This window comes from Dipodomys ordii, unplaced genomic scaffold, assembly GCF_000151885.1.
Source record: "Dipodomys ordii isolate 6190 unplaced genomic scaffold, Dord_2.0 Scaffold8, whole genome shotgun sequence".
NCBI classification, from domain to species: domain Eukaryota; kingdom Metazoa; phylum Chordata; class Mammalia; order Rodentia; family Heteromyidae; genus Dipodomys; species Dipodomys ordii.
This window is the reverse complement of record NW_012267224.1, coordinates 27,572,611-27,596,812: the sequence shown is the minus strand read 5'-3', so window position 1 is coordinate 27,596,812 and position 24,202 is coordinate 27,572,611. Positions and strand designations below refer to the sequence as shown.

At 39.5% G+C, this 24,202-nt stretch overlaps 2 protein-coding genes across 3 annotated transcripts in view; both read right to left on the bottom strand.

The window, feature by feature from the left end:
• Exoc1 (exocyst complex component 1) overlaps positions 1–2,178 on the bottom strand; it is a 43,013-nt gene extending 40,835 nt beyond the window's left edge. Inside the window, exon 1 of one of the 2 annotated variants that reach the window (XM_013009086.1) lies at positions 2,008–2,178. The gene's annotated coding sequence lies outside the window, so the exon portion shown is untranslated. The remainder of the gene's footprint in view (positions 1–2,007) is intronic. The other variant, XM_013009088.1, reaches the window with a different exon arrangement.
• LOC105980191 lies at positions 1,399–23,967 on the bottom strand. Its single transcript, XM_013008924.1, has 4 exons — positions 23,847–23,967; positions 12,530–12,660; positions 8,440–8,677; positions 1,399–2,291 (listed from the first exon to the last, which is right to left on the bottom strand). Exons 1-4 carry the CDS (start codon positions 23,965–23,967, stop codon positions 1,399–1,401), a joined length of 1,383 nt encoding a protein of 460 aa, XP_012864378.1.
• Positions 23,968–24,202: the final 235 nt, after the last annotated feature.

Here is a 24,202-nt window from a genome sequence, read left to right as displayed (position 1 = left end):
GAAGCAATGCCCATCCTAAAAATAACCAGTGAAAGTATGGCTAAATGTGTGGCTTAAGTTGTAGAGCCACCAGCCTAGCAAACTTAAGCCCCAAAGTTCAAGCCAAAAAATAAAAAAGTAGTTCTTTGTAGGATTGTACCTTATCTTTTGTTTTTCTAGACCATAGCAAAAGGCATATAGTTAGTATTTAATAAATGTCTAAGTGAACTAACAGGATCCCAATAACATAACAGGTATAGTACTATCAAGATTCCCCCTTTCCAACTCTCAGATCTGTAAGCAAATACATAGGTTCCTTCCACCATTGCCAACATGAAACTTGTTATATTCTAAAATTTCCTCCTATATATATAATTTAATTTTTCTTTATTTCTATTATCAACACATTAACTAAAGTGTCTATCAATTTTGTGATAGCATCTGATTATCTTTACAAGTTTCCACAATCCTGTAAAAACAACCAAAAGAATTTATCTCTCACACCACATTCTTGCTAACGTTTTCTTACTGTTCCAAAATACAAACTTCCCACTCAAAGTACTCTGCTCATTTCGGGCTTTAAATTTTTGCTTCGGCACTATTCTATGCAGGAAATATATCCTCTCTATCCAAATCCTAATTACATTCCACAGTTTATATGAAATTGACTCAATAAAGACCTTAATCCAAATTGGTTTTGCCTCTAAATTCTTACAGCACTTACTGAACAATCAAGAACTTGCTATCTAATTGAGATCATAAGCTTCTGAATCTCCAGAACCATCTTAAAAATAGTGTGGAATCGAAGCAAAGTAATGCCCTACCATAGTTTTGAGTTCTTTGTAGGTACTTAACCACTACTTCTTGAAGTAATCTGAACTGAACAACAACAAAAAAAAAAACCTATCAAATAAGTGGTGACATTGGAATTGAAACCTCTTTGTACAACTCAAATATAATAATAACCATCATCATCATCATCGTCGTCATCATCAAAGTGATCAACTGAACGAGTAATGGTGGACACTGTTTACCATCCATATAGTCCCTCTGGATAAAATGATTGGGTGCATGGTTAGGTGATAAAACAGACAGGACTAGGTAGATCTCATAAAGGAGCTAGGCAATGAAAAACATTAAAGTGACCATTTGTCCATTTAGCAAATATTCATGTCTACTCAGTCCCTGGCGCTGCTTTGGGTTCTAGTGGTGAACATGACAGACGTGTTGGTGAAGACAGGTGACCCATGCTTTCGGGGTATGTACGCTCTATGGGTAATTCCCGTCTTTATGACATTTTCCAGTACATAAATCAGAAGTGGTTCCTCGGAAATTATTTTCCAGGGCAAAGAAGCCATCGTTCCAGAGGCGGCTGGCCAGTCATCGCCTTACTCTATAAAGGTTCGTGTTTCTTTACACTCAAGTCAGGCCCTCACACTGCGTGACAAATAGCTGGTTCGTGTGCTTGTGTGGGGTTAGGCCCGGATGGCGAGAGTACCCGCTGCCATTTAAAAAAAAAAAAAGAAGAACTGCACGGGGACGGGGCGGCTCACCTGGCCCAGGCTCCACAGTATACGGGCAGGCTATGGGGCATAGACGGGGTCTGGATCCAATGGGCGGAACCCTGGAGGTCAGAGGCTGTCCTCGCAGAGATCTGGACCACGAGGGAGGGAGAAGGCTCCCTCCCACAGGGCTCGGCCCCTCGTGCACGCAGGTGGGCGGGGACCGTGGGGGCACCGGGGCCTGACCGCCACCGGGGCGGAGGTTGGGGAGGACGCACCTCGAGGGCGGGAGGGGGGGGGGACCCCGTGGGACTACACCAAGGGAGGGGGAGGGAAGGGCTCCTTGTGGGCCTGGCCACCACGGGGGCGGGGCCCCACCGGAGCGGGGGCAGGGACGCCGTGGGCCGGATCCCCACGGGCGCAGGGCTCCCCGCGACGCGGACCCGGAGCCACCACAGAGCCGGGCGCCCGCCGAGCCGCTCCACACCCCGCCGCCGCCGCCGGACAGCCGTGGCCGAAAGCTTACCGCGAGGCCGGACCGAGCCCGGCTGTACCGAGGCGGGTCCTCCAAGACCGAGGGCAGAGGGGACTGTGGCACTACTAGGGTGAGCCCCTCAATGAAGGCAGCGGACGGGAAGCGGCCGTTCCTCCTCCACTTCCCGTATCCGGACATGTGACAACCCCCGCGCCGGAAGTTGGCCCTCCAGAGAAGGACGTAGAGGTGGAGAAGATAAAAGGAGCGACCAATAAACGCCGCGGGAGCGTGACCCCCGCCCCCGGTGGGCGTGGCCAACCAGATGGGCGTGGCGCCTAGTCAGCTGAGGCCGATTGGAATGTGGGGATTGGAAGCCCTTCGCTGATAACTTTCTCTAGAAGCATTCCCTCGATAGTCACGGCAATTTAAGGAGTGCATAAAATGATTTTTATTTACACATGCAAAACTCTGTTGACGCTATGTCCTAACGACTTTAAGCTTGGAGACAGGAAGTAAGTTAAATCAGAATCTCTGGGGGTGGGATCAGAGGGCAGTGTTTTGTTTTTGTTTTTTTTAAATATCTTCCCAGATAATTCCTAATATACTCCATGGCAATTCTGACTTCACACTCTATTTCACTTTCACGGACTAGCTGGTTGAGCATCACCTGAGGGCTGTTTAGACAAGGCTGCCTCTCTTCAGAGCACCTGAATCAGAATCTGCATCTTAACGAGAGGATGCTTATATATTTAAACTTGAGAGCCAAATATGATGCTAGTGGTGCTGGTTGCTAGACAAATGTTTCACTTCGTCCACATTCCTAACACTTGTTTTATGCCAGACACTGATTCCAGACACAAAGTTGATTCAAACTTTAATCCAAGCCTGAAGGAGTTCACAGTGTGCTAGCACTGGGCTGGGAAAATTCAAAAGAGGGAGGAACTCACTTTATCTGCTAATCGAGGATTCACTGAGAAAGGGACAAACAAGTTGTTACAGTGTCTTTCATGCTTTATCTGAAGATAAAACTTGGTGGAAAACAATTAACAAAAATAGAGAGGAATTGTTTGTTACTGAGATTAATGTGCACTAGTCAAGGCTAATTGGAATATTACTTATTCACTTTCGTTGAGTTCCTTTTAAGAACTTGAGCTAATCTTATTCTTTCACAGACTCTTTTGATAATTCCTATTTTGTCCCAGAATTCTTACCCTAGATACTTTGTATAGACAATTGTGTATGCTTTTTTCATCCTATTATCTTTTATTTGTCTGTACATTACAGTCTTCATTAAAGTTGGGAAATTAATTACATTTCAGAAGTCTAGACTTCTTTCCTGAGCTCCAGATTTGTGTCTCTGTTCCCCTGCCTCTGACATTTCCATTCCATTCTAATGAATTAATTGCAGGCATCTCAATCTTATGACCAGAAATTTCACTCTCATTCCTCTTCTCCCCTCCTGGTTTTTCTTTCAGCATAATGCATCTCGAATAATTTATTTGGAGATTTGATCCAAGTGAGGAAAAAACAACAGAATGAGGAAATAGGGAGCAAAAATGAAACATGGAAGAAAAATGGACATTTAAGAAGGAGTTATTGAACCAACCCAGATCCCCCTCAGTAGATGACTGGATCAAGAAAATGTGGTATATATGCACAATGGAATTCTATGCCTCCATCAGAAAGAATGACATTGCCCCATCTGTTAGGAAATGGAAAGGCTTGGAAAAAAGCCCAAAGAAACATAGGTTCCATGGTTTCCCTTATTTGCAATATCTAGTATATGTATGAGTCAAGCAGAAAAGGTCAGATAAGGTGATGTTAGGAAAATGAACCCTTGGATATGTATTTAAATGTTTTTTTCTTTCATGCATTTGTTTCTAATGCATTTATAAGATTATTTCTTTGTTGCTTTGTATGTCCCTCCCCCACAGTATAACCCCTGCTTTCACTATATTTGATGTCGGTACAATTTGTGGAGGAGAAAGGGAAAAACAAGTCGTTTAAGGATAACTGTGGACCCGTTACAACAATGAGAAGTACAAGTTGTCATGTCGAAAACGAACTTTACAACTTTGGTGGCGGAGGGGGGGGGAGAATGGGGTGGGGAGGCGGGGGAAGGCTGGGAAGGGATGTGAAGGCTAAACAAAGGAGGAGGCTGCAATGCTTGATAAGAAATGTACTTGTTATCTTGCCCATGTAATTGTAACCCCTCTGTGCAGTATGTTCACAATAAAAAATAAAAATTAAAAAAAGGAGTTATTGAATTGATCGCCCCATGTTTAAATATTTTCTAAATCCCTAAGGACTTCCTAGGGAGCTTTGGGAAATCAGTCTTAGAACTGCCTGCTGCAAGCAAGACTGGAAGAAACATTTATATGTTGGCAACTGTTTCCTTTCATCAAAGATAGGGGGTTACCTAATCAACACTCCCAAATTGCACAATTATGAACACCAGGTTCACACTCACACTCACAGATATAGTAAGGCAGGAATTGAAGGGAGAGTTGTTACCGTGTTGTACTTGCTCAAACCTTGTCAGACTCTTTTCAGAACAGTGCTGCAGCAGTGGTTGAAATAAGAGTTATTTAAAGGGATTTGATGTGTTAACATACAGCATGCAGAAAGCACAAAGGTGTCTGCTGCAGCCCATTCCTTCCATGCATCACTCTGACCTTCTCATGCCCTTCATTCAGTTCAGTCCTTCACACAGGTTGCTTCAAGGTGATGGGCAGCCACAATCTCTGTAAGCAATTAATATGAGAGTTAGTGAAATAAGCTTTAGCTCCTATGGTACACTTGTATTAATGCCTTCCTCCACCACTCATTCTAATTTCCTTCTTCCTTGGCCAGAGCATCAGCTGATTTAAATTTTTTCTATGGTTAGGTAACCAGAGCCTTCAATTTAGACTGCTCTAGTTGCCTGTTCAACAAGGAACAGATCTGGATAAACCCCAGTGAATTCCTTTGATTCAGACATATTCCTATGTACGGCTATTGTGTGGCAACAATCTCAGATCCTTTTGCTAATCACAGTTGACTCCCACAAGCATCACAGCTCTTTTCTTTGCCATGAGAAGCCCAAAGTAACTAAATAACAGTGATAGTTTCAAGTTCAGTAAACTCTGTGTATCCTTGGGGAAGCACCCCCTACTCAACCCTTAGGAAACAACTATTGCAATCTAAAGGTCTAAATTCCAAAGGCAGGAATTACAAATTTTACAAGTGGATTATTTGGAGTGATAAGATGGGCCTATCCTGTTCTCATTCCTGGGTTCCTAAGCCTTGAATTGTTGGGAACACAATTGGCTCAGTGTATTTGTCACATCCTCTAGGAAAACACCTCAGTCCCAAGAGGGCACAGAGGCCAAGTCTGTAACAGGCCATTTCACCAATTTATAAGGCCAGCTGCATTTGAGTGATGAGAGTGGTCATTGAGGGATATAGTGAAATCAATGGATTTCATGGTTGTGAAATTTGTATTTTAGGTATTTTATGCCACTTTGTGGGTGGTGGGTGGGAAGGAGAAGCTGTAAATTTTGGTTAAAGAATGGTCAATCAAGAACACTGAAATTAGTTGGGTGCTGGTGGCTCATACTTATAATCTTAGCTACTCAAGAAGGTGAGACCTTAGACTCATTAATTGAAGCCAGCTGGGGAGGAAAAGTCCTTGAAGGCTCCATTTCTAGTTAACAAGATTGGTGTGTGTGTGTGTGTGTGTGTGTGTGTGTGTGTGTGTGTGTGTGTGTGTGTAGGAGGGGGTCCCAGGTGGTAGAGTGCCATCTGTGGATGGGCAAAGAAAACTCAAGTGATAACTCAAGATCCTGAATTCAGGCCAAGGTACACACACACACACACACACACACACAGACAGACACACACACACACACACACACACACGATCTGTGGGCAAAGAAAACTCAAGTGATAACTCAAGATCCTGAATTCAGGCCAAGGTATACACACACACACACACACACACACACACACACACACACGAATACTATAATTCAGCCAGGCATGATGGCTCAAGTCTTCTAGCCACTGGAGAAATCTAATGATTGCAGTTCAAAGATGGCAAATAAGTAAAATAAAAACAAAAAAGTTTGAAAGACTCTGTCTCAACCAATTGCTGGGCACGGTGGCCCAAGTAGTCATCCCAGCATCACAATGAATCACAAAAAGGAGGATCACAGTCTATGCCAGCAGTACCCAAAAAGGGGCTGTTAGAATAAATCAAGTGGTAATGCACTTTCCTAGCAAATGAAATTTCCCAAGTTCAAATTCTAGAACCATCATAAATGAACATTATAAAATACTATAGCCAGGCACTGGTGGCTCATGCTTATAATCCTAGCTACTCAGGGGGCTGAGATCTAAGTATGGCAGTTCAAAGCTGGCCCAGGTAGGAAAGTCCATGAGACTCTTATCTCCAGCTAACCACTAGAAAACTGGAAGTGGTGCTGTGGCTCAAAGTGGTAAAGCAAGCACTATCCTTGAGCAAAAGAAGTCAGTGACAGTGCCCAGGCCCTGAATTCAAGCCCCATGACTGACAAAAAAAATACTATAATTCTGTTGATTCACTATAAACAAGACTCACTATAAACAAGAAAGGCAAATCTCAAGTCTTGTAAATATTTCCATTTCAGGGTACTTCTTCCTCTCTATAAAGTGGCCAATAAGTTGTGCTTCTCCAAGCTCTGCTGACTGGAAAGATTCCTTTATGGAGTATTCTTCCCTAGTCCATTCCATGTGCAATCCAATGTTACTTACCCAGCAATATGACATTGCCAACCCAATGTTGCACAATCCAATGTTACTTACCCAGCAATATGACATTGCCAACCCATGTGTGAGCCAGTCCCACATGTTTTCTTCTGTACTTTGTATGGCCATAGGGGTGAGTTGAGGAAGAGTAAAAGTAAGTGCTGGTGGAGTCTGAGTTACCCTTCTATGTGATTTACTTGTCTTCTAGGCCTGCTCAGGCTTGAACTTATGCACTAACACACTTCAATAGATTGTTTCTGAGCCTATGCCTTGCTGGAACTGATGATATACAGCTCGTAACCGATATCTGTGGTTTTCCCAATGGAGAACTGTTCTCTTCCTTAGAATGCACAGCCTTGCAGAACAGTAGGGACCATGTACTAGAAATTTGACACAGCATTCTTATCCATCAAGACTTGTTCAAGCATCTTTAGATCTTCTGGAACAAATGGACTGATAGTAGGGTAACTGGCATGCCTATCCTTCTGGACAACATATGTAAGTGATGGGGACTTAATAATTTCACATTCTTCCAACATCCTTCCTTCTGGGAATACCGTCTAGTGATGGTTCTTGACTCTCACATAATAAATCTATTCTAATATTCCTGCATACCTCAGCCTTCTGGTTCCCAGTACTTATTCTAGATTGTTCTGGCACCTTCATCCCCATTTAGCACATAATTATGTCCAGTTTTTAAGAAGACACTAAAGCTGTGTTTTAGGACTTCTTCCACCTGTCCTTGCCAAAATAGAAAACCATAGCTTGACTCGATGCCTATATTTGCCCTTGTCCAGCCTTTTAATCTATTCCTTTGGCCTAACACTTGTAAGTATTTATTCTTACAATACTTCCATTTTTCTTATTAGTACACATTACAGTAATTTTTGCAATTTCTTTTGAGTTAGTTTAGCCAAGTGCTACTCAATAGGGTGTTTTTTTTACTCCCATGGGAACATTAGTAAAGTGTGGAGACACTTCAGCTGTCATTACTGAAAGGGTTCTGATGGTATCGATACTGTTAAACAACCAGTAACACACACCCAGTTCCTCCACAACAAAGAATCTGTAGTCCAAAATGCCAGATATGCTAAAGGTGAGAACCACTGATCTAGTTCTCTCTAGAGCAGAGATGGCAATTCCCCACATCAGCTGTACTATGATCCTGGGGTTGAGGTGAGAAGGACGGAGTGTAATAGGGAGGAATAGTGATGAAAACAAAGTCACATTAAGATGCATTTCCTTTGATATATTCTTTTCAGCATTTCCACTCCAGGAAAGCTGCTTTCCACTACCAAGAGGAAAGAGACTGTTGGGAACAGAGGATGAAAACAAATCTGGAGTCTTAAAAGCCATATAATTGACCCTATTCTAGATTTCAAGTCTTCTCATCCATGAACCCAGGATCGCTTTCCTTATCTCTAGTTTTTTTAAAAAAAAGTACTTCCTTACACTTTTTAGAAGTATCCAAATTGAGTCAACACCATGCAAAGTTACAATAAAATTCAAGAGCAAAAACGTTCCAAATGAATGATTGCGTTAAAACATATTTCATTATAATTCACAAAGCATAATTTTATTTCCATCTAAATGATAGCCACTGATGAAAGACAAAAAAAGTTGACTCTCAAGATTTATTTGAGGAAACATTTTCTGGAGCATTGATGAAATAATGCACGATACATCTTTAAAGTGGCAGGGGACAAAGGGACAGACACACAAGATTGAAAGCATAAAAGCATATTCTCATGAGAACCAAGCAATCCTTGTTATTGGAGGACCAAATGGAATCATCATTAATGTAAGTAGAATCAAAATTCACAATCTGTAAGTCCTTCTTGAGATATGCATGATTCAGCTTATTTACAGTTCGAGCAAATGCGTACTTAGAAGCACAACTATATGCTTCCAAGCAGTACACTTTCTTGAAGTGCAGGTCAAAAAATGGATTGTCCTAGAAGAGAAGGAGAAACATGATTTAATTAGCATCCATGAAAGTCGTTTCCTGGATTCTCTCATATTATCTTGGGTATATTTATTGATTATAAATTATCAGTATCAAACATAGCTTTGAAAACTACAGATTAACTTTCCAAACTACTAGATCCAATTATAGTTGCCACTAAGAAATTAACAATATACTAAAAAAAGAGAAAAAATAACAATATAAAAGATCATTGCTTAAATTATTTTTAATTAGTGGTTTTAGCTTATAGCTATTTGAAATGAGCATATATGTATTTTATATTAAATCTTTTTTTTTCTTTAGGATCTGAGCCTATATGCATACCATACAAACAGCAAAATTTCTGGCTTTGTAAATAACTTTTTAAAAAGCACACACATGTCCTCAAAACAATTTTATGCATTGAAATTCTCTTCCCCTTCAATTCAGATGCTCTGACCATCCTTCTTTATCTCGATTGTCAATTTTCTGGAGTTTTTTCATACCTTTTCCTACTGTGCCTGCCCTTTTCCTTTATTTTTACTTTTAAAAGATGTGTCCATAGCTAGATTTCAGCGTACTCACCTTTTTTTTTTTTGTGGGTGGATGTGATGCTTGAACTTAGGACCTGAGTGCTGTTGCTGAGCTTTTTTCTTTTTTAAAAATTTATTGTTATTGTTAAGGTGTTGTACAGAAAACATACCATTTCTAAATTTTTATTTATTCATTTTAAATTACTCTTTTATTATCCTTAAATTATTGTAAAACGGGGTTACTATTCATCAAATCAGTTTGTAAGTCCATATTTGCGAAGCATCTGTGTCTTCAATTATAAAAATAAAACATGTTACATACATAACATGTATGGCTATCAAAGTGGATTTGAGAGGATAGATAGGGATGGCAGAAGACAATAAACTCATTTACAAACTTCTGAGGGGAGAAGAGATTTCTCTCTGCCTTTGCTAGGAGAATGATTCTTTGTGCTATTTCAAAAGTAAAAGAGGAAAGTACAGCATGACTAGTTAGTTTTTTTGTTATTAGCATATAACATGTAAATTTCATATACAAACAACTTGGCTTTTGCAATTTCTCTTTCAAATAAAATTCTCAGGAGGCAGGGAAAATATCATATAATCATTTGATTCTTAAAGAAAAGAATGAATGCAAAATTTGTAACATCCAGAGTAACTATTATAAAAGTGCTGGTCTGGACCAGGCACTGGTGGCTCATGCCTGCAATCTTAGCTTCTCAGGAGGCTGAGATCTGAGGATCACGGTCCGAAGCCAGCTGGAGCAGAAAAGTCTCCATGAGACTCTTATCTCCAATTAACTGCTCAAAAAAAAAAAAAACAACAAGCAAAAACCCCCCAAACTCCAAAACCAAAACCAAACCAAAACAACAACAACAGAAGAAAAAATAAACCAACAGAAGTGTTACTGTGGCTCAAAGTGGTAGATCATTAGCCTTGAGCAAAAAGAGCCCCCAGGTCCTGACTTCAAGCCCCATGACCACCACAACTACCAACAAAAAAGTGATGGTCTGTTTCATATATCATGCATATAGACTATACACATACACAAACAAGTGTGTGCCTTTGTACTAACATTTAAGATTTAGGTTCAATGATATGATAGATATACCAAATTGGCATACTATTTAGGGAAGCTTCTTTAAGCACTTATTTAAATAATGAACAATTGTGTTCTGAAGTATTCTTCGGGAAACATATTTTGTATTGACCATATATGCTAATATGTATATAATAATATGTTTAACCCATTCCTAAGTGTCTAACTTTGGGGAAAATAAATTGTCAGAAAAATATTATGTGAGTACTTAGAAACAAAGTAATGCCATCTACCATTCTCTGATCAAGATGCCCTGAAGATGCATCAAGTTTTAAATACAGAATTCCTAGATGATAGATTATAAAAGAAAGTATATACTGATTTTATTAAGGGAAAATTAAGATTAGATGATTAACCAGGTGTGATGCACTCCTAAAATGCTTCCACTTGGGAGACTGAGGCAGGATGATTAAAAGTTCAAGAAGACTTTGTTTCAATAAAAGAACCAAACAGAAACAAAACAGAACAAAACAAGTTCCAGGCTAGCTTTGATCCTTTCTTGAAAAAGAAAAAGGTTAAGTGATGATTAATCAAGGCAGAATTAAGCATTTGAGGTGAATTCTCCACTGTGCCCTCAGAGTCTAGTAAGGCCTGGAATATTATGCATCCTTAATAAGTAGCTGAATGAATAAACAAATAGGGTAGTTTCTGGAGGCAAAATAACCTAAAGAGGACAAATGAATGAATTTCTTATTATAGTCTGGCTCTACCACTGAATAGCTAGGTGACTTTGAGCAAGTCAACTAGTCTTTTTAAGTCTCTTTACCCTCTTGCAAAATAGTACCAGTATTAGAATCTTATTCATGGAATTTTATGAGGGTGTTTGAATTTTCAAATGAGAGGAGCTTAGCTTGGTTCCTGACACCTTGTATGAATTTACTAAGTGTGGGGAATGATAGCTATCGATTCCTTAGAGCACTTGGCCCGACCTGCTTTGTCATTGTATTCTTGACTTGGTAAAGCTTTAAATGTTGTATTAATTAATTAATTAATGGGGCTTGAATTCTGGGCCTGGGCGCTGTCCCTCAGCTCTTCAGCTCAAGGCCAGCACTCTACCTCTTGAGCCACAGCGCCACTTCCAGTTTTCTAGTGGTTTATTGGAGATCAGAGTCTCACGGACTTTTCTGTCTGAGCTGGCTTTGAACTCTGATCCTCAGATCTCAGCCTCCTGAGTAGCTAGGATTACAGGCGTGAGCCACAGGCGCCCGGCTGTATTTATTAAATTTCTATCAGACTACAGTGATAGCAACCCCCCAAATATCTGAAGAGTTGATGTGTTGAAATAATAGGTCAAATTAATATTAGTTATTAGAATAAAGAATAAATGAATTTCATTTCTAATGAATTCAATGATAACATCACAAATATTTAGTGAGTGTGTAATATCTATCAGGCAGAAGTCAATTAAATGATTAAAAAAATGGTCCTAATGTTTGAGGAGCTTCCAATCTAAAGGGGAGATAGGGTGACCCAACCACTGTAGTTTGTAGGGTTATGGCTAAAATACATTGACATCCAGGACAAAAGAATATATGGGATGGGGAATCATAAGGACTTTACCCAATGTGAAATCTGGTTTGGGGGTATAAGATGAGGGTGTTGGGAATTCTCAGCCTTGAGAATTTATCCTTAACTAAGCATTGTTGACATACAAAATTCAAAGCGGGAGTGATGAACTCTCCATCAATGGAAGAACTGAAGAACAAAACTGGGAAAACCACTAGTTAAGGAGTCAAGTGGGGGAGATTTGAATACCTATGCTTCTGTCCTTTTAGCTCTAAGATTGTAGGATGCCCAAGTAATTCAACCCTTCTGGAAGATAAAGTGGGCTTGCCAACAGAGGCTTTGAATCCCATAATTCACAGAGGAAATTGAGATGAGAGAGAAAGAGACAGAGAGAAAGACAGAGAGGCAGAGAAAACATCCTACGTTTGGAAAAATGACATTTAATATTTCAGGATTGACTGGTAGATTACATTTTAGCCTATTAAAAGGAACTTGGGAAAGATGCTTTTCAATTTAATAGACAAAATTCCAATTCAAACCTCATAAAAGCAGAACAACAAAAAGCCAGTATATCATTGCAGGAAATTAATCCATACCATGTAAGAACAATATGATGTCACCTTCACACTCAGTATATGCAAAGAAGACGTAAAGCAGGATATTGGATATAAAGATCTCCAGCACATTGATTCTACATCTCCCTTATAAAGGGTCAACACTTACCGTGTCTGCCTCTTTCCCATCAATCATCTGCAGATCATTCAAAGACCACTTTTTTGTTACTTCATATTTTTCATCTAAACCTATTCTGTAGTGTTTCACCATAATTATTTTTACTTCTTCACTTTTGGTCACTGTAGAACAGAAAAAAGTATTTCATTTATAAAAAACTCTTAAGAGAGGACAACTTAGTTCACTTGCACTGTTCAGTGTTTATGTAATTTTTTTAAAGAATGACTTTGAATCCAAATTATAGCTGTACCCCAAATTTGAGTCCTAGTGTATCTGAACCTTTGTGTCGCATCTCCAAATTTGCTCAACATTATTTTTATTTTTCTGCTACAATGGTGTTTGTACTGCCACAGTGATGGCTGTTCAATAGAGCACTGAGAGATGTGATTTGAACTTCGAGTGGATGGAGAAGAGTCAACCTGGAGCCTAGCATATAGTCAAAAATCAAAGTATTTACTAAAGACAGGTGCTGGTGGCTCATGCCTGTAATCCTATCTGTTCAGGAGGCTGAGATCTGAGGATTTTGATTTGCAGGAAAGTCTGTGAGACTCTTATCTCCACTAAACTACCAAAAAAGCCAGAAGTAGAGCTGTGATTTAAGCGGTAGAACATTAGCTTTGAGCGAAAGAAACTCAGGGACAGTGCCCAGGTCCTGAGTTTATGCCCCAGAACCAGCACACACCCAAAAGTGATTTACCAGAACAAGTTGTGATTTCAACTTATGACAGTTTAAGAATGTAAGGGGGAAAAAAAACAAAGCATTTTGCTCACATCCCAGAACTGAAGGGCAGCTAAACAGGACTGTGGGACTCTGATACCTTCATCTAAACAAGGATGTAGAGGTATCTGCACACCGCTACTATTGCCCCATTTGGTGGTGTTTGGGACTTTTCAATTCTCTTAAATGTGTCTCTCAAACTATAGCATTTAACACAAGTGGCCAGCACAGAAGGTTTTAGTTCTTGGAAAGACGTGGGGTGAATCTTTGCTTATTTATGTGAACAAAATGAGGGAAGTAATTTATTTCTGAAGTCATTTGTTTTTGATCTCACACAGACATCAGAAGAACCAATATCTGAGCATAGAGGTTCTACAATAGAAACTATCAATCACTGGGTTAAGAAAAGAATATGTAATGAGTATTTTCTATTTGATTACTAGATTATAGATGCCACAGGAAAGATAGATCAAGATATGGTCCCTGCCTTCTAGAGATTGATGGTCTTGTTAAGGAGATCAGTTCTACCACATGATCACATATACGAGTATATTTTAAAACAGATGGGGATAGATGGTTTAAATTTACTTTCAGGATGGATAGTGTCACCAGGCATGGTAGCTCATGGCCAAAATCACAGCTACACAGTAGGTAGAGATAAGAAGGAATACAGTTTGAGATCAACCTGGGCAAAAAAAAAAAAATTAGCGAGACTCCATATCAACAAATAAGTGGGGCATGGTAGCACACACCTGTTATCCCAGTCATTCAGGAGGTTGTATTAAGATGAACACAGTCTAACATGGGCCCTGGGCGAAAACTCAAGGTATTATCTGGAAAGTTACTTAAATGAAAAAGAGCTACAGGAATAAGAATAATTAAACCCACGAAAAACTGTTCACAAGTTATGTAAATATCATAATCCCTGCAGTTAACCTAGGCTAATAATCAAGGGACAGAGCCATGGCTCAGGTAGTGGAAGAGCTGGCCTAGCCAGAAGGAGGCTCTCAGTTCAAACCCTAGTACTGAAAAAAAGGAAGTAAAAAAAAAAAGTTGGAATAAGTTGTAGCTTCTAAGAGTTAGATTGGAATTTATTTGAGGGAAAGTTGTTTTTGTTTTCTGTTTTGTCAGCTGTGGGGCTTGAATTCAGGGCCTGGGCACGGTCCCTGAGTTCTTTTGCTCAAGGCTAACTCTCTACCACTTTGAGCCACAGCTCCACTTCCAGTTTTTTGGAGATTAATTGGAGATAGAGTCTCACAGACTTTCTTGACCACACTGGCTTTGAACCTTGGTCCCCAGATCTCAGCCTCCTGAATAGCTAGGATTACAGGCATGAGCCACCAGTGCCCGGCAAGGGAAAGATTTCTTTTGGTTCTGGGAGGCACCGGTTTGAAATGCTGCTGTAGTATGAATATGTCCCCGGGGTTGCTGTGTTGGTAACTGAATCCCCAATGCCGTGACGTTGATGATGGGGTCACAGCTCCTTCATGCACATGGGTGACTGCAGTCATCACAGAAGTGGACAGCCGCTGTGGGAACGGATTCGGATTAAAGAATGAGTCTGTCTACCTTTCCATTCCTCTCCAAGCCCTTTCAGCCATGCGATAACACAGCAAGTACCCCTTCCAAACCTTGGACTTCCCAGCCTCCGGAACTGTAAGAAACAAACCTCTGGCCTTTATAAATTACCCAGTCTCGTGTCTTCTGTTACAGCAGTGTGGGACAAGACCCATGTCCTTCTGATTCCGTAGCTACTACACAACGCAACACAACACAGTCTTAGTGGCAGCTAAGTGCAGTGCAGCAGACCTCCTCTGTGGAAAGGCAGAGGACACAGCACGGGGAAGTCTCAACGCCAGCGCAGATGGGACTAGGATCAGGTGAGTAATAGGGTAACAGAGAGGCTTGGGGAAATGCTCTGAAAGGCTCTGGAGCTGAAGGCCCCTTCTTCGGGCTGGGGAGGCTGGCCTGGATATTTTTGGCTCCAGAATCTGGGAACCATTTGGACTGTGACGCTCCTCTGAAGGTGCAGGTGACTCCGAAATCAAGGAGACCATCTGAGCTCAGACTTGCTGATGGAGCTGGGCTTGGGGCCTTCTGGAGAAGTGAGTCAGAGCTGGCCGACAAGTCTAAGACAAGGCCTCGAGTCACACGTTCTGTGGACATTCGTACAACACAATACCCATTCAATAGGGGCCTTCCTCTTGGAGCTGGGGACTACCCTTAAAAAAGAGTGATGTGGGGAGGCTGGGAAGGGATGGGAAGAGTAAAAATAGGAGGAGGCTGCAATGCTTGGTAAGAAATGTACGCATTATCCTGCCCATGCAATTGTAACCCCTCTGTACAGTATGTTCACAAATAAAATAAAATTAAATTTAAAAAAAGAGTGATGTATAAGATCTATTACAGAAGAAAAGAAAGAAGAACTGGGAACTCTGAAGGGTACAGCGTGATTTGTCTGGATTGTGCATCGGTTTCCTGGGTTAGGTAAGAGTTAAAAAATAAAAGAAAAGAAATAAGAAGACGGGAGGCCAAATGCTATGCCTTAGGTCACGTGGTCCAGAGGTTTGGGAGAGGAGGGATGACATCTTTTGAGGATGGAGGGACTGAGGGTTGTGTTTGGAGAGGACCTCCGCAGATCTTAGCCTGGAGGTCAGTGGATGGCTGCGATCCCTCCTGATTGGGTGCAGAGTGAATGATCTCTTCTTGTATATTTCTCTAACCCTAAAATGGGTCCCTCTTCCTGGGTCTAGAGGCCAGTTTTGGGAAGAGGTGAGGACTAGAAAAGAAGCTGTTAGGCAGAAGTGTGGAAGTGTAGGGGTAACTGAGCTCATCACACTTGCAAAGGATAAGTTATTGGCAGTGGTTCCTTCCAGCAAGAGGCAGTTGGGTCCATGCAGACCAAAGCTCTACCTTAGAACCAAAGGATTCTGCTCTTGTTCAGCTGGAGATCTCGCTGGAAGAGGGATAAGGAGAGATAGAGAAATAACTGGCGACTGTATGAAAATGTAGCCTGCCTTATTTACATGTTATGAGAACCAGCTGATTGACTGGAGAGTTTCTTACTCGATTCATTAAGTCCATAAATATTTGAGTGCTCTTTCTGTACCAAGTATAATGCTAGGAATTGAAATAATTTGTTCTCATCAGACGTTATTCCTGTTCTCACTGAGAGGGAGTGATGGGTGACAAGAGAAAGAAAGCATGCTCAAATAAGGCATGGACAGGGAAAGGGAGAAGCAGAAAAGATGGATGGCTTCAGCTGACTGAGCAGCAGGAAGTGCTCCCTGAGCGGGGACTCAGTTGTAAAAGACAGTGGAACTCAGGAGAATGAAGGTAAAGAGAGTTCTAGGACAACAAATAAGAAATACGCATCACTTGTGAGTCACTGCAAGAACTTGGTATTATTGACATACAATGCCGGGGAAGACAGGTGGTGGGAAGCAAGTTAGACAGGAGGTTAGTCCCTCTTATCTGGAATAGTGAGCTAAGGAGTTCATATGTTGTTTTGAAAGCTGAGAGCTGAACAAAGAGAAGTGTCACTGAAGAATTTTAAGCAAATGGACAGGGTGTGATTTAAATTGTAGATAATAAATTGGAAAATTAAAATTTAAAATTAATTAATTAATTTTTTATTAATTAAAATTAATTAATTTTTGTCTGTCATGGGGCTTGAACTCTGGGTCTGGGTGCTGTCCCTTAGCTCTTCAGCTCAAGGTGAGTACTCTACCACTTGAGCCACAGCACCACTTCCAGTTTTCGGGTGGTTCATTGGAGATAAGAGTTTCACAGACTTTCCTTTCCTGGGCTGGCTTTGAACCATGATCCTCAGATCTCAGCCCCCTGAGTAGCTAGGATTACAGACAGGAGCCACCAGCACCCGGCACATGAAGAATAGTTTGAAGGCCTGGGGGGAGTGGAAGGTGGGGAGAATGCTCCCACCCATTGACTTCCTTACATTAATAATCGACGTTCCACCAGCACCAACCTAAGAAAATACAAGCCCCTGCTTTCAAAGCTTGCCTTTGATGAAATTCAGAGTGAGAACACCCTTCTTAATCTGCCAGAATAGCCTCTTCTAGAGCCAGGGAGGCTCCAAGAATTCCCTTTAGCTGGGAGCCAAAGAAATCTGCTCAGTCTGGATTTGACCCAGTCCCTAATTCCCACACTTGAGCTTTGCAGCCAGCTGAAATTAAATGGCCACCTCCACATTAACACAGCAGCACAACGCTTTCAGACAGAAATGTGTTTATCCAGTGAAAATGTGAGAGAACGGATTGCTCTAACGTTCGTGACACAATTATGGTGTAGGGAGAAATATCCTTGGACCTAGGGAACTTCAAAATGAGCTCGCTGCAGTTTCAATATTTCACCCAGCACTTTCAGAGGTCCAGTCTTAACTTCCTAACAATCATTTATTTTTGGTTTTAATTTTTAAATAACCATTGCCATTAATAAGTAACTGTTACTTTGGAAAAAATAGGAAGCATTATTCATGAGACTAAATGGAAAGAGAATAGGCCAATTTATTCACTGTAATTTGGCAGAATAGAGGGAAACCAGTAGCTCACAAGTTGCATGGGAATGCACCAAATAAACAGATAACTTATTTTATAACCTCTTGCTATGTAATGGTTTTCATCATTTAAATGAGCTAATAGGGGAGAAAAGTTGCTCTAAGATACCAAAGAAAGACAACTCCATGAAATGGAACAATATATTCATGATCAGTGATTTCACTGAAAGTAATTATATAAATATATAATATTTTCTAGAAATACTATGTAAGCAAATAATATTTTGCTAGAAGTATTTATATGAAGTCAATTTGAGGACTATCCTGGGGATCTTTAAAATATTAAAATGATTTCTGGGAAGCCGTGGCTCACTCCTGTAATCCAAGATCTCAGGAGACTGAGATCTAAGGATCATGATTCCAAGCCACCCTGGGCAGGAGACTCTTACCTCCAAATAATCACCTGAAAAGCCAGAAGTGGAGGTGTGAGTCAAGTGGTAGAGCAGCAATCTTGAGCAGAAAAAGCTAAGGTATACCTCCCAGGCTGTGACTTCAAGCCCCCAGTACTGGCACCCTTGTGAGTGTGTGCATACACACACACACACACACACACACACACACACACACACACACATGCGCGCGCGCTTGGCTATAAGAAAGTTAAGGTGTGTGTTACTACAGAATAGGAAGATGGAAGAGAAAGAAGGGATTTGGGGGGAGCACAAGGGCCACAGTAATAGAGGCCCATATAAGGGCTGCCTTATGAACTCCAATCTAGCACGTTCTCAGAGCAATATAGCAGGGTGATGGGCACAAAGATATTGAGGCTAAAAGCCTTCATTTATCACTCACTAACAGGTAATCTTGGGCAAGTTCTTTAACCACTATACGCCTGGACTTTGTCATCTATAAGAGAAATAAAATACTATGAGTGGAGTACTTAAAGTGGGTTGCTGCTTAGAAACAATGTGGCAAATGGAAAGAAAACTCAGGTTTTGGGTTTTTACTACCTGCAACCTTGGGCTAATCACCTAACTTCTTGTGGCCAGGTTCTCTTCATCTGCAAAATGGGAATGTTACCTAATTTACAATGCTGTCATGAAGATAAATAATGCATAGAAATGGTGTCCGGTGGACTCATGCCTGACAGTAGGTATGCGTGACAACTTTTATTTAATTATCTGGAGTATCGTTCTCATAATGAAAATTTCCAGTATCTTTGCATCTTCAAAGATCTGATATAAAGTTCCAGTTCACTCTATAAAAGATATAGTTTGGACATCAGAATAATTGGCAGATAAATTTTATCTCCACACTTGTATCTCCAAAGTAGTGAATTAGTCATTTGGAAAATGTGTCTCGTGAGAAAATACCAGATGACATTATGGGTCGTTGACTTTAGAGACAATACTAATATACACGTAACTAGCCCAGACAAAGAAGTCACAACAAATGCAAAGCAATTCATGAATCCAAATAGAAAGCTTCATCATTTCTGTATTACAGTCTCTAACTGTAATTATCCAGATTTGGTGGGAGAGGGTGTTAGCATATTCTATTTACATTTCTCCATGAAGGTACTTGGCACTATTCCACAACTGTACTTTGTATATGGGTGTGGGTATACATGAGAAGTGGGGGCTGGAGGGAGAGAGGGAGGCAGATGGAAAAGGAGAGGGAGATAGAGAAGGAGAGGGAGAGGAAGAAACAGAGAGAGAAGCACAGAGAAACAGATAGAAAGACAGACACACAGAAAGAGAAGTGAAAAATACAGAAAGATGTTTTTCTACTTTTAAAAGATAAAAAGCAGGAATTTAAAAATATTTCACAAATGATTTCAATATCAAATGTTTACTACTCATTTTACAATCCTGACTGTAATCAGTTGTATAATAATTATTATGATATGTGTATTTGATTTTTAGTAAAATGTACTTTCTATACATCAATTCTATATTCTTTCTTAATCTTTTCAAGTGGAGAGTAAAAGTTTAGTCAGATGAGAATTTTTTCAGGTGTGTTCTGCTTTTTTGAGCTTAGGTTCCTAGGTTGTTGCCAACCTAACAGTATTCATACTTGTTAAAGGAAGTATTATAGAAAGGCTATAGAAGAGCAGTATCCATCATTATGAGTAAATCTGCAATGTGACAAATAAAAATGAATTCACCTATCAATCTCTGCTCTATTTTCAGAATGTATACATAGCCATTGAAGTATCTGTCTTTATTCTTACTGTTTTAAATGTACCATGTGATTTTATTTTATTTTATTGTTGTTTCCTTTGTATGTTCTTTCCCCTATGGCATATCCCCTGTTGTCACTGTACTTGATTTTGGTATCTTGTATATACATATATCTAATCTTGGAAGGGAAGAGGAATAACGAAACACTGAAACAAGGACACAGGATGACCCACTGCAACAAGGATACCCACAGGACAGTATATAGGAAATGAACTTTACAATTTTGGGTGGGGAGGAGTTGTGGGGGTAGGGGAGCGAAAGGATAGTGGGAAAACAACAAGGGAAGGGGTAACAATGATCGACAAGTGATGTACTCATCGCCTTACTCATGTAACTGTAACCCCTCTCTACAGGATCTTTACAATAAATAAATAAATAAATATCTGTTGTCCATCCAATTGTGAACACTTAAAATATCATTCCTCATTTTTACTTGTACAAAACACTGAATTAGAAGGATAATTTAATCTTAATTTAGTGTTGAAAGAGTAAATTCTCTCCAGATAATACTACTGCCCACTGAAATGAACACTGAAAAAATTCTTTAGTTTTATGCTTTCTGTTGTTAACATCCTGTTGTTAAGATTCTAATACAAATTTCATAACATTGGTTCTGAATGAAGTCTTGTTTTGTGATTGCTGTCTTATTTTATACTGGTAGTGTGAGCAATTTGACAAAATTTGTGAGATCATTTGGTTCACAAAGAAAAAGTTCTGTTCTCTCTATAAAACTAAAATGAGTAGAAACAAAAAAAACTAAAATGGGTAGAAACTTATATAAGTGGCATTTATTTTCAAATTTATAACTGTGAATGCAAATGTTCTCTAAAATAATAAATAAAATAATTAAAATAATTTAACTGTGACTCTCCATATAATTTAAAATATTTATATTACAGAGTATAATACATCAATCCCTTTTTATATATGAAGTAAATACAGTTGTATATATATATCTTATTTTCACTATAAGTGTGTATTTATGTCCAAGACCTACACATATTTCAACATAGATCTTTACAGTTAATATATTTTTCAGTATATTTTGAAAGTTTAACACTGTCTTTTATTGGTTTATAATTTGTCATGTTTCCTATAATTTATTCTGTTGGCTCTTTTCACAATGTGGCTTCAAGATAGAAATGTTTTTATTATCAAATATGTCAACACTGAGGCCATGGGGTTAATTATCTACCAATTTTACAACTGATAGACAGATAAAGAAAGGTCAGATTTGATAACCAGACATGATTCCTGGGATTCTAGGGTCTGTTCCCCCATGTTCAGTTACTTCTCAGTTCTGACTAATGCTTCAATGTGCTCTTTTAAGTCCTTCAGAAATTCTTGAATTCATTTGCACATGTGTGATCTCTTCTTAGTACCTAAACATAAAAGAGCTTCCCCATCAGCAAATGCTGCATCTAAGTACCAGTGATAGTGGTTGTAGACCAGGGTAAGCTGGTCCCAGGGTGAAACAGCCACGCAAACCCTCAGGGGAAAGTGACCGCTCCCAGGAAATCCACTACATACATCCCAGGTCACTACAGAACTACAAAGAGGGACACTGAGTTTATGGCTCCTAGTTTTGATAGTCTGATTTTGATATATGTCAGTCCTCAGGTTTTGAGATTCCTGTAAAAGCCAGGTCAGATAAGCAGAGTTTAACAACTTTTAAACATATCTTCTTGAGTTTGAAAAACACATGATAGAATGCATGATTACTTCTGCAAGTTTGGAACTGCTGCGTTGTAAGGTACAAAGAGAAAAATCCTAACTATGCAACTCTACTCCTTGAAGATGAACAGTACTCCACATTTGGAGTAACTTGCCTTAACAACTTCTCTATACCTGTTTGATTCACCTCAATGGGAATTTTTTTGAGTGGAGTGTCTTCAAAGACTATCAAAGTTTGTTGCATATCATTTAAACCACTGTTCTATCAAAATGTTGGGTCAAGTGCTCTCAGATGATATAAAGGAGAGCCACGGAAAGGTTGTGAATTGATATGAAGTACCATGTTAGCTTTTATCTGAAATATCACAGTAATTCTGAGTAGTACATGTCAAATCAATGAATTTTTTCCAAATGTTGAGTTCTAGGAGCTTAGTTAATTGTATAATTCTAGGAGTTTAATGATATAATTCTAATTTAGTAAATTATGTAATATCAGAGGGGAGGAACTAAAGATGTATTTGGTAAATTAGACATAAATTACATGTTATATAAATATGCATAAATTATACAAATTAGACATAAATTATTGTGATTATTTTATGTTGATAACTCTTTACAAATACTTCCTGCTGCTATACAACAATAATTTCACTTGACTGGGAAAAACCACAATAGATACATAATTATTATATTCTCTCAATAAAGCAAGTGAAAATAATTTTTGACAGTGATTTGATTAGGATAAAAAATAAATTTTTACTTAAATTGGCTTAATTTATCTTTTTCATAACTAAATGTCATTTTGGGGCGGGGTCAGTTGTGGGGCTTGAACTGTGGGCCTGAGTGCTGTTCCTGAGCTCTTCAGGTCAAGGTGCGTGCTCTACCACTTGAGCCACACTGCCACTTCTGGTTTTCTGGTGGTTAATTGGAGATAAGAGTCTCATGTACTTTCCTTGCCTGGGCTGGCTTTGAACCATGATCCTCATATCTCAGCCTCCTGTGTAGCTAGGATTACAAGTAGGCATGAGCCACCGGTGCCCTGCTTAATGTCTTACTTTTTCTGAGCTGAATTTTTGTTTGCATTTGTTGCTATGACAAGTACTTGTACTTTGTATGTAGAGCAAAATAAAAGTAAAATGCTAACGTGTTAGATAAATATTACTACTCTTATTATTGGGTTAATACTACTGTTTGTTAGAAATGGTAGACTTTAAAAAGAACACCCTTTCTTTGAAGCTGTTCTATTTCCCTCTTGAGAGCTTTAGGAAGGCCTTCTTCAACAATTACCAGAAACAGAATTATAACGAGTTCTTGTCTGAGAATACTCATGTTCCTTGAGAAGGCAAATCCACCATGAACACTGAAAGTTCCCCAGCTCTTTCCTCCTAACCATCTGAAGTCAATGAAGTGGCACAGGCAAGGAGAAGGATGCATATTAAATTCAATCCTTGCCAAAACATTTCTATCTAAATTTAGCACAAAAATCACAGGGGTGGAAAATCATAATTAAGTGCAAAAGCCTACACATGTCCAGTTTTTGTGAATTTTAAAAACATGAGGGAAAAATATTTATTTTACTAAATACAAATACTCTTGAGCTCTAAGTATTTTATACAACATCCCTTTGTCCTTAAAGTTCAATCTTCATGAACTCATTTCTACCATTGAAGTCCTGTTTTTTTATATAAGGGAAAAAACTTAAAAAAAAAATCTGTCTTCAGAAAACTACTAGGAAGTCTGCACAAGTCTGGGGGAGGGAGGAGAAGAGGCAAAAACCTAAAAGGCTTTCTTTCTGTCCTAGAAGGAAGAAGAAAAACACTCGTGATCTAGAATGGTTGAAAACAAGGCAGTTCTCCAATGTATTTAAAAATACTGGAGAAGTTTCTGTTGATTTTTTAAAAGTTCTTATATAAAAATAAAACGCATGCCATGTGAAAACAGAAGATCAGAAGCAAAATAAAAATTCAGCCAGGAAGAGTACATATCCAGTTTCATTTCTGAACAGCTAGAGGATCATAATACAATTTTTTTCTTTTTCTAAATTCCTCAATTTGATCACAAGAAGATGCGATGCTGTGCAGGAAAATAAATACAAGGGAAAAAAAACCCTCACCTCCCATCCAAGTATGTAAGTAATTAATTGAATGAGCAGATTACCTGATACACAGAGGTAATACCTGTCCTGGACCGAGAACTCTATCTCAATAAACTCGTAGAGATGCTGAGAGAGTGGCTTAAACAGTTTCTTCTCCAAGTCCTCCTTTACCAATGATGACATTTCCTCCAGATCCACTTGGCCAAATATTTTGGCTCAAGATCCCACTTTCTCTCCTTCTGTTGCTTGGATATCTTGTTTAGGTTTGTGAGCTTCCCCAATCTTCACAAAATAAAATTTCTCCTTGGTAGCCAAGATCCAGGTTACAGAGAGCACCTGATGGTCAATCCCTAACTGCCGTAATTGCTTTGTAGCAAGCAAGCAAGCAAGCAGCCACAGCAGCAGCAGCAGCAACACT